Source organism: Phyllobates terribilis, unplaced genomic scaffold, assembly GCF_046119375.1.
Source record: "Phyllobates terribilis strain yellow unplaced genomic scaffold, ASM4611937v1 Scaffold_1__5_contigs__length_1240528914, whole genome shotgun sequence".
Taxonomy (NCBI): Eukaryota; Metazoa; Chordata; class Amphibia; order Anura; family Dendrobatidae; genus Phyllobates; species Phyllobates terribilis.
In genome coordinates, this window is record NW_027362761.1 from 601839998 (window position 1) to 601853778 (window position 13781).

Genomic DNA, 13781 nt, shown 5'->3' on the forward strand with positions numbered 1-13781 from the left:
GACTGCTGGTTTCAGAGTCGGGAGGGAATTTTTCCTCAGGCGAAGATTGGCCAAATCATTTGGGGTTTTTGCCCTCCTCTGGATCAACTTTAGCAATTACAGAACTAACAGGTCGAATTTGATGGACGCAAGTCTTTATTAGGCTTTACAAACTATGTTACCTTATAAACTTCTGTGAAGCACCTGGGGGTTCAGGGTGCCCACCACACATCTAGAGAAGTTCCTTGCGGGGTCTAGTTTCCAAAATGGCATCAGTTGTGGGTGGTTTCCACAGTTTAAGCACATCAGGGGCTCTTCAAATGCAACATGGCGTCCGCTAATTATTCAAATTTTACATTCAAAAAGTCAAATGGTGCAATTTCTCCTGTTACACTTATGAAAATGCAAAATTGGGGGCTGAAAAACATTTTTATGGGAAAAATGTGAAAATTTTATTTCTAGGACTCCTTTTTATAAACTTCTGTGAAGCACCTGGGGGTTCAAGGTGCTCAGCAAACATCTAGATAAGTTCCTCGAGAGGTCTAGTTTTAAAATGGTGTCACTTGTGGGGGGTTTCCACTGTTTAGGCACATCAGGGGCTCTCCGAATGCGACATGGCGTCCGCTAATTATTTAATTAAATTTTACATTAAAAAAGTCAAATGACGCTCCTTCCCTTCCGAAACCTGCCATGTGCTCAAACAGTGGTTTTCCAACATATATGGGGGATCGGCGTGCTCAGGAGAAATTGCGCAATACATTTTGGGGTCCATTTTTTCCTGTTACCCTTGCGAAAATAAGAAAAATTGGGTCTGAGGTAACATTTATGTGAAAAAAAGTTAAATGTTCATTGTTTTCTTTCACATTCCAAAAATTCCTGTGAAGCACCTGAAGGGTTAATAAACTCCTTGATTGTAGTTTTGAGCACCTTGAGGGGTGCAGTTTTAGAATGGCGTCACTTTGGGGTATTTTCTGTCATAGAGGCCCCTCAAAGTAACTTCAAATGTGATGCGGTCCCTAAATGGTTTTGTAAATTTTGTTGGAAAAATGAGAAATCGCTGGGTAACTTTTAACCCTTATAACTTCCTAACAAAAAAAAATTGTGCCGATATAAAGTAGACATGTGGGAAATGTTATTTAACTATTTTGTGTGAGATTTCTCTCTGATTTAAGGGCATGAAAATTCAAACTTTGAAAATTGCGAAATTTTCAAAGTTTTTGCCAAATTTCCGATTTTTTTCAGAAATGAACGCAAGTGATATCAAATAAATTTTGCCACTATCATGAAGTACAATATGCCACGAAAAAAACAATCACAGAATCAGGGGGATCCGTTGAAGCTTTCCAGAGTAATTACCTCATAAAGTAACAGTGGTCAGAACTGTAAAAATTGGCCTGGTCATTAACGTGCAAACCAACTTCAGGGGTAAAGGGGTTAAAGGTGTGGACATTACTGGACTCGCTGTTCAGTGGGGTGGATGGCTCCGTCTGGAGTTGGGCTAACGCCAGCTGGTGCTCTTGTTCGAGTTGGGCCTGTTGCTCGGCTCTCTCAGCCTCTCGCTCTTGATGTTGCTGAATCTGCTTCAGTCGTCCCTCACAATCGTCTGTGTTGAGTTGCAGGAAGGCCACAGGTTAACAAACAGCTTATCAAGGAAAATACCAGCCAAAATATAACCTTTATTAGATCATATAATTAAAATAGTCAAAGACCAGAAAAAAAACACCCCATATGGGACAAATACGCGCAATAACACTTTTAGATAATATAAAACAAGCTGCCCAAAAAATAGGTATGGAATGATAAATCTCTATCTCACCCTAGTGATACCTTGAAAAGTGTCCCTCCCTGGCTGCGGAGGTTGGCACCCTAGCTTTGACGTAATGTGGCGCCCCTGCCCACTGACGGCTAGCCCTGGTAGACCACTTATTTCCACCAGAAACACCAGTTGACCGGAAGTCCGTCACCCACCAGACAAAATACAATGCTCTACTAATATGAAGGTAAGTCAGAGGAAAAACCAAATAGTTAGATAAACCTTAGTATGCTTAAAAGGTATATCGCGAGTGAGAGTATCACAAATAATTAAAAAGTCACATTTACCAGGCATTAAATGCTCGAAACAAGGCATAGAAATTGGCATCAATTTGTTTCAGCCTCGGTGAAGTAAACATAGTCTCTATAGGCCGTGGGATAACAATAATATCGGTCGATAAAAGAGACAAGCGAATGATATAGCAACCTAACTTGCCCTATTAAGTCGCTAATAGGTGTCCCTGCCTTGCTGCGTAGGTTGGCACCCTAGCTTGAAGGTAACATGACGCCCCCGCTCACCAATGACTCCTAATACAATCTGATATGTGTCCTATGCTGAAGTATACCCAAATAACCACATAGCATCCATGAAGTGAAGTCAGTCTGACTGTACAGACGGCAGCAAGAGCCTCCTTATTCAGCTGTCTGTACCAGACCTCCTCAACTGTAGCCATGATTGCCAAATAGAAGATTGGCGAGAAAAACAGGAAAGGGTGCAACTGCTACACGTACACTATTGTCCCAGGTAAAAAATAAAACATAGAGTCTGATCCTCAAAACTCTGCACAGAATCCTCGCAAGGACCGTGCAAGTTTTAGTGACAGGAATGATTGCTCAAACCAGATCATTGATGTTCTGTAATGTCCCACCCCTGACACCAATTGAGAGATCACCCAGATCACACTGCTGTCACCAGTTTGTCAGGGCACGCAACTCCGTCGCCTCCAATCGTCAGGACAATTACACAGTTGACTGACGAGTGATGGACGATGCTGCAGCTGCTTCCACTGCTAGGCCGGTTATTGGGCAACTAACAATGAGCGTATGGTATATACACCTCCATTTCCAATGTTTGGATATATGTTTTAGATACACCCTTACCCCTTACAGTCACTGCCAACTCCACGATAATAAAAAAGGAACCACTACTAGCTGCCACTGCCAATCGTTTATACAGGCCAATTGGATACCCGTTACAGGTAGCATAAGGCAGGCTCGGACTGGCCTGGCGGGGTGCCGGGAAATTTCCCGGTGGGCCCCGGGCCCCCTGCAGAGAAGGCAGAGCAGAATTAAAAAAAAAAAAAAAAAGTGGTCGCGGGCCCTTTAAGGGCGCGCGCACGCACTCTCACCGCCGCGATGCCCAGGACAGTAGCGGGAGGGGCCTGGGAGCAGGAGAGCCGAAGAGCAGAGCAGGAGCCGCACTGCAGCGTCACACTCAGCAGACAGGGTCGCACATCTGCTGAAAGTGACGTCACATCGCGCCGTGCACTGCAGTCTCCCACCTTAGGAGCGCATCTGTACTGTACAGGTAGTGAAATATTTGTGGGTGTTTGTATGAGTTTGATGAATTTGTGTGTATGTATGTGTGTGTGTGTGTATATATATGCCTATGTGTGTATATGCTGCCTGCATATGTGTGTGTGTGTGTGTATATGCCTGTGTGTATATATATATATATATATATGCCTATGTGTGTGTGTGTATATGCCTGTGTGTGTATATATATATGCCTGTGTGTGTGTGTGTGTGTATATGCCTGTATGTGTGTGTGTGTATATGCCTGTGTGTGTATACATATGCCTGTGTGTGTATATATATATATACCTGCATATGTGTGTGTGTATATACCTGTGTGTGTGTGTGTGTATATGCCTGCGTGTGTGTGTGTGTATATGCCTGCATGTGTATGTATTTGAGTGCCTGCATGTCTACGTGTATATGTGTCTTCACACGTGTGTGCGTACTTCCCTGCGTGTCTGCATTTTTGTGTGTGATTGTCTGAGTGTGTCTGTGCATGATTGCGTGTGCATTTCTGTGTGTGCTTGCCTGCGTGTGCACATGTCCCCATTTCTGTGAGTATCTGTATCTGCGTGTGTATATTAGGGCTCTTTCACATGTCCTGATATTTACGGGACTGGAGATATGTGTCCACCTGTGTGTCATCCATGTGACACGTACCGGCGCTTGTGAATCAGTGTACAGTTAGCGCTGTTCCCAAGAGCCGGGTGCTGAGGGCTGCCCTCATCATAGATCCCTGCCGGCGCTGCGATCAGCAGCAGCAGGGTCAATGATGAGAGTAGTAGTCTACTCCCGCCGTGTCCAACTGTAAAAATAGGAATAAAACAAAAAAATCCTTATACTCACCTCTCCTAAGTGTCACCCGCTGTAATCTGTGCAAGCGCTCACGCCGAGGAGAATGACTTCTGCAGCGAGCGGGCCTCGGAGCTGCGCTTAGTGATTGACAGGCCACCGCTTGTTGAGCGCAGCTCCAGGGTCCACTCGCTGCAGGAGTCATTCTCGGCGTGAGTGCTCGCACGGATTACAGCGGGTGACACTTAGGAGAGGCGAGTATAAGGATTTTTTTATTTTATTCCTATTTTTACAGTTGGACACGGCGGGAGTAGACTACAGTACTACTCTCATCATGGACCCTGCTGCTGCTGATCGCAGCGCCGGCAGGGATCTATGATGAGGGCAGCGCTCAGCACCCGGTGCTTGGGAAGAGCACTAACCGTCATCAGTGTGCGGGACGTTTTGCGGCCTGTGCAGCAGGTAAAAAACAGACCACGGACACCACATGGTCTGTGGAAAGTGGAAACACACTGACGTGTGCACATTCATTTGAATGGGTCTACATGTACCAGTGTCTCTGGTACATGTGGAAACTGTCACCGCACGTACTGACGTGTGAAAGAGCCCTTAGTATGTGTCTGTGTGCGCTTGTTTTATTAGGTGTAAGCTCGCTTCTGCATGTCTGTGTGGTCTTCCGAAGATTTATTCTATTTGGGGAGAGAAATTTTAGGAGACAGAATGGGGAAATGTGTGAAGAAACAGTATGGTGAACTAGGGGAGGGGTGGGAATAAGTGCAGGAACAGAATGAGGAAGGGGGATGTATAAGGAAACAGTATGGAGAGTGGGGGAATAGTGTGAGGAGACAGTATGGAGGGAGAAAAGTGTGAGGTGACACAGCACAGAGACTAGGTAGTGAGGGGGAAGGTATAGAGATGCGGCAGTATGGGGGGGAACAGTGTGAGGGCACACAAAGGAGGGAACAGTATGCTGAGGAGGGGGGAGTGTGATGAAGGGGCACAGTATAGAGACTGGGCAGTATAGGGGGGACACAGTGTGAGAGGACAGTGTGAAGAGGGGGCCCAGTATGGTAAGGAGAGGACAGTGTGGAGAGCAGGTACCATAAGAGGGGTAGGGTGTATGTCATGTTTTGTGCAGGGAGCACTGTGAGAGTTAGGTTTATTCAGGGGCTCAGTGTAGATATTTTTATTCAGGAGCATTATAATGACACTGTATCTTTAAGGGCATCGTGTGGGAATGAGCTGCAGAAGACCGGAGAAGTTGGAAGTCTGCAGAGACGAGCTGTGGATGAGAAAAGTCATCATGGAGACTGGACAAGAGGAAGAACAGAAAGAGAACAACTCTAATCAGAGAAGACGTCTCAGGTAAGATACCTGGATGTAAATGTTCATTTGTGATCCTCCCTGTGTCTCATCAGTACTGTGGTTCCTGTATGGTCCGCAGTCTGATGATGACTGATAACAACTCCCAGTATCTCTATTGTTAATTACATACTGGGAGTTGTAGGTTTATGTGATACAAAGATATATGGGGCTGACCTGACATTACAAATGATGGTGGTTCAGATGATGTATTCATGTACTGATGTGTTTGTGCGCGTCTGAGTATCTGGAATAATATGTATTTTTGTAAGATGCGTGTATGTAACTGTGCATTGTGGTGTGTAATAACATTCATATGCTTGAGGCACCTTTACTAAATCTATTAGGTACCTTTCACATGTGTTAGGGAATTCCATTTGTCTTTCCACATTTAGGAACAAACAAGTGAAATTTGCTAACCTTGTCATAACTGTCACCTTTGGGATGTGCTTGTATGGAAGCGGGTTCAGGAGCTGAGCCTGCTCCATACCGGGCAGATGTCGGCTGTGTTAGATGGCCGGCGTCTGCCTGTAACAGCAGTGATCAGAGCTCGCCTTGATTGCTGCTGTTTTGAGTATTTAAGTGCCCTTGTCAATCACTGACAGCGGCATTTAGATAGCACAATGGCCGGTGCATGCAGTCTCCTGTTCCCTTCAGCTCCCTGTGACGCAGTTGCAGGTTGCTGATGGGTTGCCAGTAGTGCTGAGTGAGCGTGGTCGGATAAGAGACATTACAGTCACCGCGAACTACAAAGTGAGCGTGCTGCAATAACGTCCGGCATCTTGATTGTGACATCTTCTATGGAGCCCGACCTCAGGCTGAGCTTCAGTGAATGACTAACATGGCAGCCGTACCTGGCAACTAGTGCTGAGCGAGCGTGGTCGGATAAGGTGTGACCCCAGCATGCTCGGGTGTTGTCTGAGTATCTTGTAGTGCTCTGCTAATATGCTCGAGTCCCCGGGGTAGCATGTTTTGCGGCGGTAGACAGAAGCAACACAGGCAGGGATTACCTAACAAACAGGCAATTCCTGCATGTGTTGCGTCTGTCTACCGCCGGAAAAAATGCTACCCCGGGGACTCGAGCATATCAGCAGAGCACTACAAGATACTCAGACAACACCCGAGCATGCTGGGATCACACCTTATCCGACCACACTCGCTCAGCACTAGTTGCCAGGTACGGCTGCCATGTTAGTCATTCACTGAAGCTCAGCCTGAGGTCGGGCTCCATGGAAGATGTCACAATCAAGATGCCGGACGTTATTGCAGCACCCTCACTTTGTAGTTCGCGGTGACTGTAATGTCTCCCTCCTTGCACCGACCCAATAACCGGAAGCGAGTGGCGACAGGGAGAATAAAATGTAATTTTCTCCGTGTAGCCAACGCTTTTCCAATAAGCCGTCTAACCAGGCTTTACACCCTATTTACCTGCAGATTACCCCTATATCTGCCGATAAATAGCGTATTTCAAGGTGACAAGTTACCATTAAAGGGACTCTGGCAGTACGGAATGACTGTTCCAATAAAGTGCTGCTGCTTGGTGCTCCACAGCGCGGCCAATCATGTAACTATAGTGCATTATGAAGAGCATAACAAGTAATAAAACCGTTTATGGTGGGCTGTAGTGTGGGCCCCTAGAGTCAGTTCCCCTGGTGGGCCCTAGGCACCCCAGTCCGACCCTGGATGAACTTACTATAGATGTGGACCTGATGAGACTACTGGACTTACAAAACCTCCGGGAGCAGAGAAATCCTCATCACTGGAGAAAGCGGCCACTATGTGACGTCAGAGGGAGGAGGAGCCGGAGGAGCGACTGCGCCGGGATCATCTGCAGATCTGGGCGGGGCAATGACCCCTGAGGGGGAGGAGCTGGGGTGACGTCATCACTGTCACATGACCGCAGCCTCATCACAGCTCCTTCACCATTATAATAACTTTATAGAATCATTACAGTCTGTGAGGAAACACTGCGGAGCCAATCACCACCCGAAGCCCCGCCCCCTGATCACATGGCGGTGACGTCACAACAGGTCCTTCACCGCCCCTATCCTGAGCCCCGCCCCCTGATCACATGGCGGTGACGTCACCACAGCTCCTCCCGCTCTCAGTGCAGCAGCTCCGTCCTGGCTGTGCGCAGCTCTTGCTCTCTGGTATCAGCCAGCAGCAGGTTTCCGCTTCCCGCCATTCCGGTGAGATTACAGGGAGGGTTTGTGGTGAATCTGTGAGAGGAGAGTGTGGGGTGAGATCAGAGCTGTTCCTGTGGAGGCTCCTGCTCCATGTGACTGCGGCTCCTCACTGTTGTATGGGGGATGTGCAGCGGCTCCTCCTCACCTCACCGCCCCCACTGGAGGTGGAGTTACCACGGTGACCGCCCCCCGCTGGAGGTGGAGTTACCACGGTGACCGTCCCCCCGCTGGAGGTGGAGTTACCACGGTGACCGTCCTCCGCTGGAGGTGGAGTTACCACGGTGACCGCCCCCGCTGGAGGTGGAGTTACCACGGTGACCGTCCCCCCGCTGGAGGTGGAGTTACCACGGTGACCGTCCCCCCGCTGGAGGTGGAGTTACCACGGTGACCGCCCCCGCTGGAGGTGGAGTTACCACGGTGACCGTCCTCCGCTGGAGGTGGAGTTACCACGGTGACCGCCCCCGCTGGAGGTGGAGTTACCACGGTGACCGTCCCCCGCTGGCGGTGGAGTTACCACGGTGACCGTCCCCCCGCTGGCGGTGGAGTTACCACGGTGACCGTCCCCCGCTGGCGGTGGAGTTACCACGGTGACCGTCCCCCGCTGGCGGTGGAGTTACCACGGTGACCGTCCCCCGCTGGCGGTGTAGTTACCACGGTGACCGTCCCCCGCTGGAGGTGTAGTTACCACGGTGACCGCCCCCCGCTGGAGGTGGAGTTACCACGGTGACCGCCCCCCGCTGGAGGTGGAGTTACCACGGTGACCGCCCCCCGCTGGAGGTGGAGTTACCACGGTGACCGCCCCCGCTGGAGGTGGAGTTACCACGGTGACCGTCCCCCGCTGGAGGTGGAGTTACCACGGTGACCGTCCCCCGCTGGAGGTGGAGTTACCACGGTGACCGTCCCCCGCTGGAGGTGGAGTTACCACGGTGACCGTCCCCCGCTGGAGGTGGAGTTACCACGGTGACCGTCCCCCGCTGGAGGTGGAGTTACCACGGTGACCGTCCCCCGCTGGAGGTGGAGTTACCACGGTGACCGTCCCCCGCTGGAGGTGGAGTTACCACGGTGACCGGCCCCCGCTGGAGGTGGAGTTACCACGGTGACCGCCGCCTGCTGGAGGTGGAGTTACCACGGTGACCGTCCCCGCTGGGGGTGGAGTTACCACGGTGACCGTCTCCCGCTGGAGGTGGAGTTACCACGGTGACCGTCCCCCGCTGGCGGTGGAGTTACCACGGTGACCGTCCCCCCGCTGGCGGTGGAGTTACCACGGTGACCGTCCCCCGCTGGCGGTGGAGTTACCACGGTGACCGTCCCCCGCTGGCGGTGGAGTTACCACGGTGACCGTCCCCCGCTGGCGGTGGAGTTACCACGGTGACCGTCCCCCGCTGGAGGTGGAGTTACCACGGTGACCGTCCCCCGCTGGAGGTGGAGTTACCACGGTGACCGTCCCCCGCTGGAGGTGGAGTTACCACGGTGACCGTCCCCCGCTGGAGGTGGAGTTACCACGGTGACCGTCCCCCGCTGGAGGTGGAGTTACCACGGTGACCGTCCCCCGCTGGAGGTGGAGTTACCACGGTGACCGTCCCCCGCTGGAGGTGGAGTTACCACGGTGACCGTCCCCCGCTGGAGGTGGAGTTACCACGGTGACCGCCCCCCGCTGGAGGTGGAGTTACCACGGTGACCGTCCCCCGCTGGAGGTGGAGTTACCACGGTGACCGCCCCCCGCTGGAGGTGGAGTTACCACGGTAACCGCCCCCCGCTGGAGGTGGAGTTACCACGGTGACCGCCCCCCGCTGGAGGTGGAGTTACCACGGTGACCGCCCCCCGCTGGAGGTGGGGTTACCACGGTGACCGCCCCCCGCTGGAGGTGGGGTTACCACGGTGACCGCCCCCGCTGGAGGTGGAGTTACCACAGTGACCGTCCTCCGCTGGAGGTGGAGTTACCACGGTGACCATCCCGCGCTGGCGGTGTAGTTACCACGGTGACCACCCCCCCCGACAGTGTAGTTACCATGGTGACCGTCCTCCACTAGAGCTGTAGTTACCACGGTGACCGTCCTCCACTAGAGCTGTAGTTACCACGGTGACCGTCCTCCACTAGAGATGTAGTTACCACGGTGACCATCCCCCGCTGGCGGTGTAGTTAGCACGGTGACCTTCCTCCGCTAGTGGTGTAGTTACCACGGTGACCATCCCCCCCCCCCCCCCGCAGTGTAGTTACCACGGTGACCTTCCTCCTCTGGAGGTGTAGTTACCACGGTGACCACCCCCCCGACAGTGTAGTTACCATGGTGACCGTCCTCCACTAGAGCTGTAGTTACCAGGGTGACCGTCCTCCACTAGAGCTGTATTTACCACGGTGACCGTCCTCCACTAGAGCTGTAGTTACCACGGTGACCGTCCTCCACTAGAGCTATAGTTACCACGGTGACCGTCCTCCACTAGAGATGAAGTTACCACGGTGACCGTCCTCCACTAGAGATGTAGTTACCACTGTGACCATCCCCCGCTGGCGGTGTAGTTAGCACGGTGACCTTCCTCCGCTAGTGGTGTAGTTACCACGGTGACCATCCCCCCCCGGCAGTGTAGTTACCACGGTGACCGTCCTCCTCTGGAGGTGTAGTTACCACGGTGACTGTCCTCCGCTGGAGGTGTAGTTACCATGGTGACCGTCCTCCGCTGGTGGTGTAGTTACCACGGTGACCGTCCTCCGCTGGTGGTGTAGTTACCACGGTGACCGTCCTCCGCTGGCGGTGTAGTTACTACTGTGACCGTCCTCCGCTGGCGGTATAGTTACCACGGTGACCGTCCCCCGCTGGCGGTGTAGTTACCACGGTGACCATCCCCCCCCCCGACGGTGTAGTTACCACGGTGACCGTCCCCTACTGGCGGTGTAGATACCACGGTGACCATCCCCTCCTTCCCCCCGGCAGTGTAGTTACCACGGTGGCCGACCCCCGCTGGAGGTGGAGTTACCACGGTGGCCGACCCCCCTGGAGGTGGAGTTACCACGGTGACCGTCCCCTGCTAGAGATGTAGTTACCACGGTGACCGTCCTCCACTAGAGATGTAGTTACCACGGTGACCGTCCTCCACTAGAGATGTAGTTACCACGGTGACCGTCCTCCACTAGAGACGTAGTTACCACGGTGACCGTCCTCCGCTAGAGACGTAGTTACCACGGTGACCGTCCTCCACTAGAGATGTAGTTACCACGGTGACCATCCCCCGCTGGCGGTGTAGTTACCACGGTGACCATCCTCCCCTCCGGCAGTGTAGTTACAACGTTGACCATCCTCCACTAGAGCTGTAGTTACCACGGTGACCATCCCACGTTGGCGGTGTAGTTACCACGGTGACCGTCCTCCACTAGAGATGTAGTTACCACGGTGACCATCCCACGTTGGCGGTGTAGTTACCACGGTGACCACCCCCCCCCCCCGGACAGTGTAGTTACCACGGTGACCGTCCTCCACTAGAGATGTAGTTACCACGGTGACCGTCCTCCACTAGAGATGTAGTTACCACGGTGACCATCCCCCGCTGGCGGTGTAGTTACCACGGTGACCTTCCTCCGCTAGTGGTGTAGTTACCACGGTGACCACCTCCCCCGGCAGTGTAGTTACCACGGTGACCGTCCTCCGCTGGAGGTGTAGTTACCACGGTGACCGTCCCCCGCTGGCGGTGTAGTTACCACGGTGATCAACCCCCCCCCCCCCCCCCCCCCCCGACGGTGTAGTTACCACGGTGACCATCCCCCACTGGCGGTGTAGTTACCACGGTGACCATCCCCTCCTTCCCCCCGGCAGTGTAGTTACCACGGTGACCGTCGTCCACTAGAGATGTAGTTACCACGGTGACCGTCGTCCACTAGAGATGTAGTTACCACGGTGACCGTCCTCCACTAGAGATGTAGTTACCACTGTGACCATCCCCCGCTGGCGGTGTAGTTACCACGGTGACCATCTCCCCCCCCCCCGGCAGTGTAGTTACCACGGTGACCGTCCCCCACTGGCGCTGTAGTTACCACGGTGACCGTCCCCCGCTGGCGCTGTAGTTACCACGGTGACCGTCCCCCGCTGGCGCTGTAGTTACCACGATGACCGTCCCCCACTGGCGCTGTAGTTACCACGGTGACCGTCCCCTGCTGGCGCTGTAGTTACCACAGTGACCGTCCCCCGCTGGCGGTGTAGTTACCACGGTGACCGACCTCCGCTGGCGGTGTAGTTACCACGGTGACCGACCTCCGCTGGCGGTATAGTTACCACGGTGACCGTCCCCCGCTGGCGGTGTAGTTACCACGGTGACCGACCTCCTACGAGGCTGATAATGAGCGGTCAGATCGGCTGAGGAGGCCGCGGTGGAGTTTGTGGCTTTTCCTCCAGATTCTTCCTGATAAATGTCGGATATTTGGGGCAGAATTCAGTGATTGTCGTTATATCGTCCCCTGTGACCTCCATCTTCTCCTTTATCATGAAGACGCCGGCAGGACGAGATCCCTCCAGCTGATCCAGTGTTCATCCCTCCTTCTCCTGAAAGACCCCGAGGATGGACGAGGACGAGACCACCAGAAGATTATTACACTTCACCCTGGAGATCATCTCCCTGCTGAGCGGAGAGGTAACTCCTCTACATTTCTATCAGCTTTATTGTGTTATGTAACAAGTCCGACATCGGGAAGAGGAAATCCAGAAGAGGAAGAGAAGGATTCTTTACTGTAAGAGCAGTGATTGTGTGCAGCTCTCTGCCAGGAGGAGTTTTCATGGGGATTCCCTATAAGAGCTGTAGAGGGGCCTGGATGTCTGTCCTGAGTGTAATAATATTCCAGGTTATGGCCCCAGATTACTGGAGACGGTTATTGATCCCGGGATTTCTACTGATTGTCAGATCTGGAGTAGGGAAGGAATTCTTCTCCCTAAGTGTCTCTCTCCATACACAGGATTACACAATAGTGAGGAAGACACCGGGGGAGGGTGTGACTCCCATCATCCATCTCCAGGAGTCAGGAGGGCGGAGCCCGGGCCCCATCACAGAGCCTCCCCCGCACCCCCCGATACATGAGATGAAGAAGAAGATCCTAGAGCTCAGCAACAAGAGGATTGAGCTGCTGAGCGGAGAGGTGACTGCTGGGACATTATACAGGACAGCACTGGAGGATTCTGGGTGATGACCGGAGAGGTGACTGCTGGGACATTATACAGGACAGCACTGGAGGATTCTGGGTGATGACCGGAGAGGTGACTGCTGGGACATTATACAGGACCGCACTGGAGGATTCTGGGTGATGACTGGAGAGGTGACTGCTGGGACATTATACAGGACAGCACTGGAGGATTCTGGGTGATGAGGGGAGAGGTGACTGCTGGGACATTATACAGGACAGCACTGGAGGATTCTGGGTGATGAGGGGAGAGGTGACTGCTGGGACATTATACAGGACAGCACTGGAGGATTCTGGGTGATGAGCGGAGAGGTGACTGCTGGGACATTATACAGTACAGCACTGGAGGATTCTGGGTGATGACCGGAGAGGTGACTGCTGGGACATTATACAGGACAGCACTGGAGGATTCTGGGTGATGACCGGAGAGGTGACTGCTGGGACATTATACAGGACAGCACTGGAGGATTCTGGATGATGACTGGAGAGGTGACTGCTGGGACATTATACAGGACAGCGCTGGAGGATTCTGGGTGATGACCAGAGAGGTGACTGCTGGGATATTATACAGGACAGCGCTGGAGGATTCTGGGTGATGAGCGGAGAGGCGACTGCTGGGACATTATACAGGACAGCACTGGAGGATTCTGGGTGATGACCGGAGAGGTGACTGCTGGGACATTATACAGGACAGCACTGGAGGATTCTGGGTGATGACTGAAGAGGTGACTGCTGGGACATCATACAGGACAGCACTGGAGGATTCTGGGTGATGACCAGAGAGGTGACTGCTGGGACACTATACAGGACCGCACTGGAGGATTCTGGGTGATGACCGGAGAGGTGACTGCTGGGACATATACAGGACAGCACTGGAGGATTCTGGGTGATGAGCGGAGAGGTGACTGCTGGGACATTATACAGGACAGCACTGGAGGATTCTGGGTGATGAGCGGAGAGGTGACTGCTGGGAC

The 13781-nt window shown here is 53.0% G+C and overlaps 1 protein-coding gene across 2 annotated transcripts in view; it reads left to right on the plus strand.

Annotated features, from left to right (window-relative positions):
- Positions 1-13781, plus strand: part of LOC141272214 (uncharacterized) — a 96040-nt gene that overhangs the window by 37965 nt on the left and 44294 nt on the right. The window contains exons 1-3 of one of the 2 annotated variants that reach the window (XM_073682692.1): positions 7524-7652; positions 12126-12266; positions 12586-12765. The exons of the other annotated variant lie outside the window; for it this stretch is intronic. Of the exons in view, the coding sequence (XP_073538793.1) occupies positions 12195-12266; positions 12586-12765 (252 nt within the window). The 5' untranslated portion in view covers positions 7524-7652; positions 12126-12194. Of the gene's footprint in view, positions 1-7523; positions 7653-12125; positions 12267-12585; positions 12766-13781 lie in introns of those variants that run through there. 2 annotated transcript variants of the gene reach the window in all.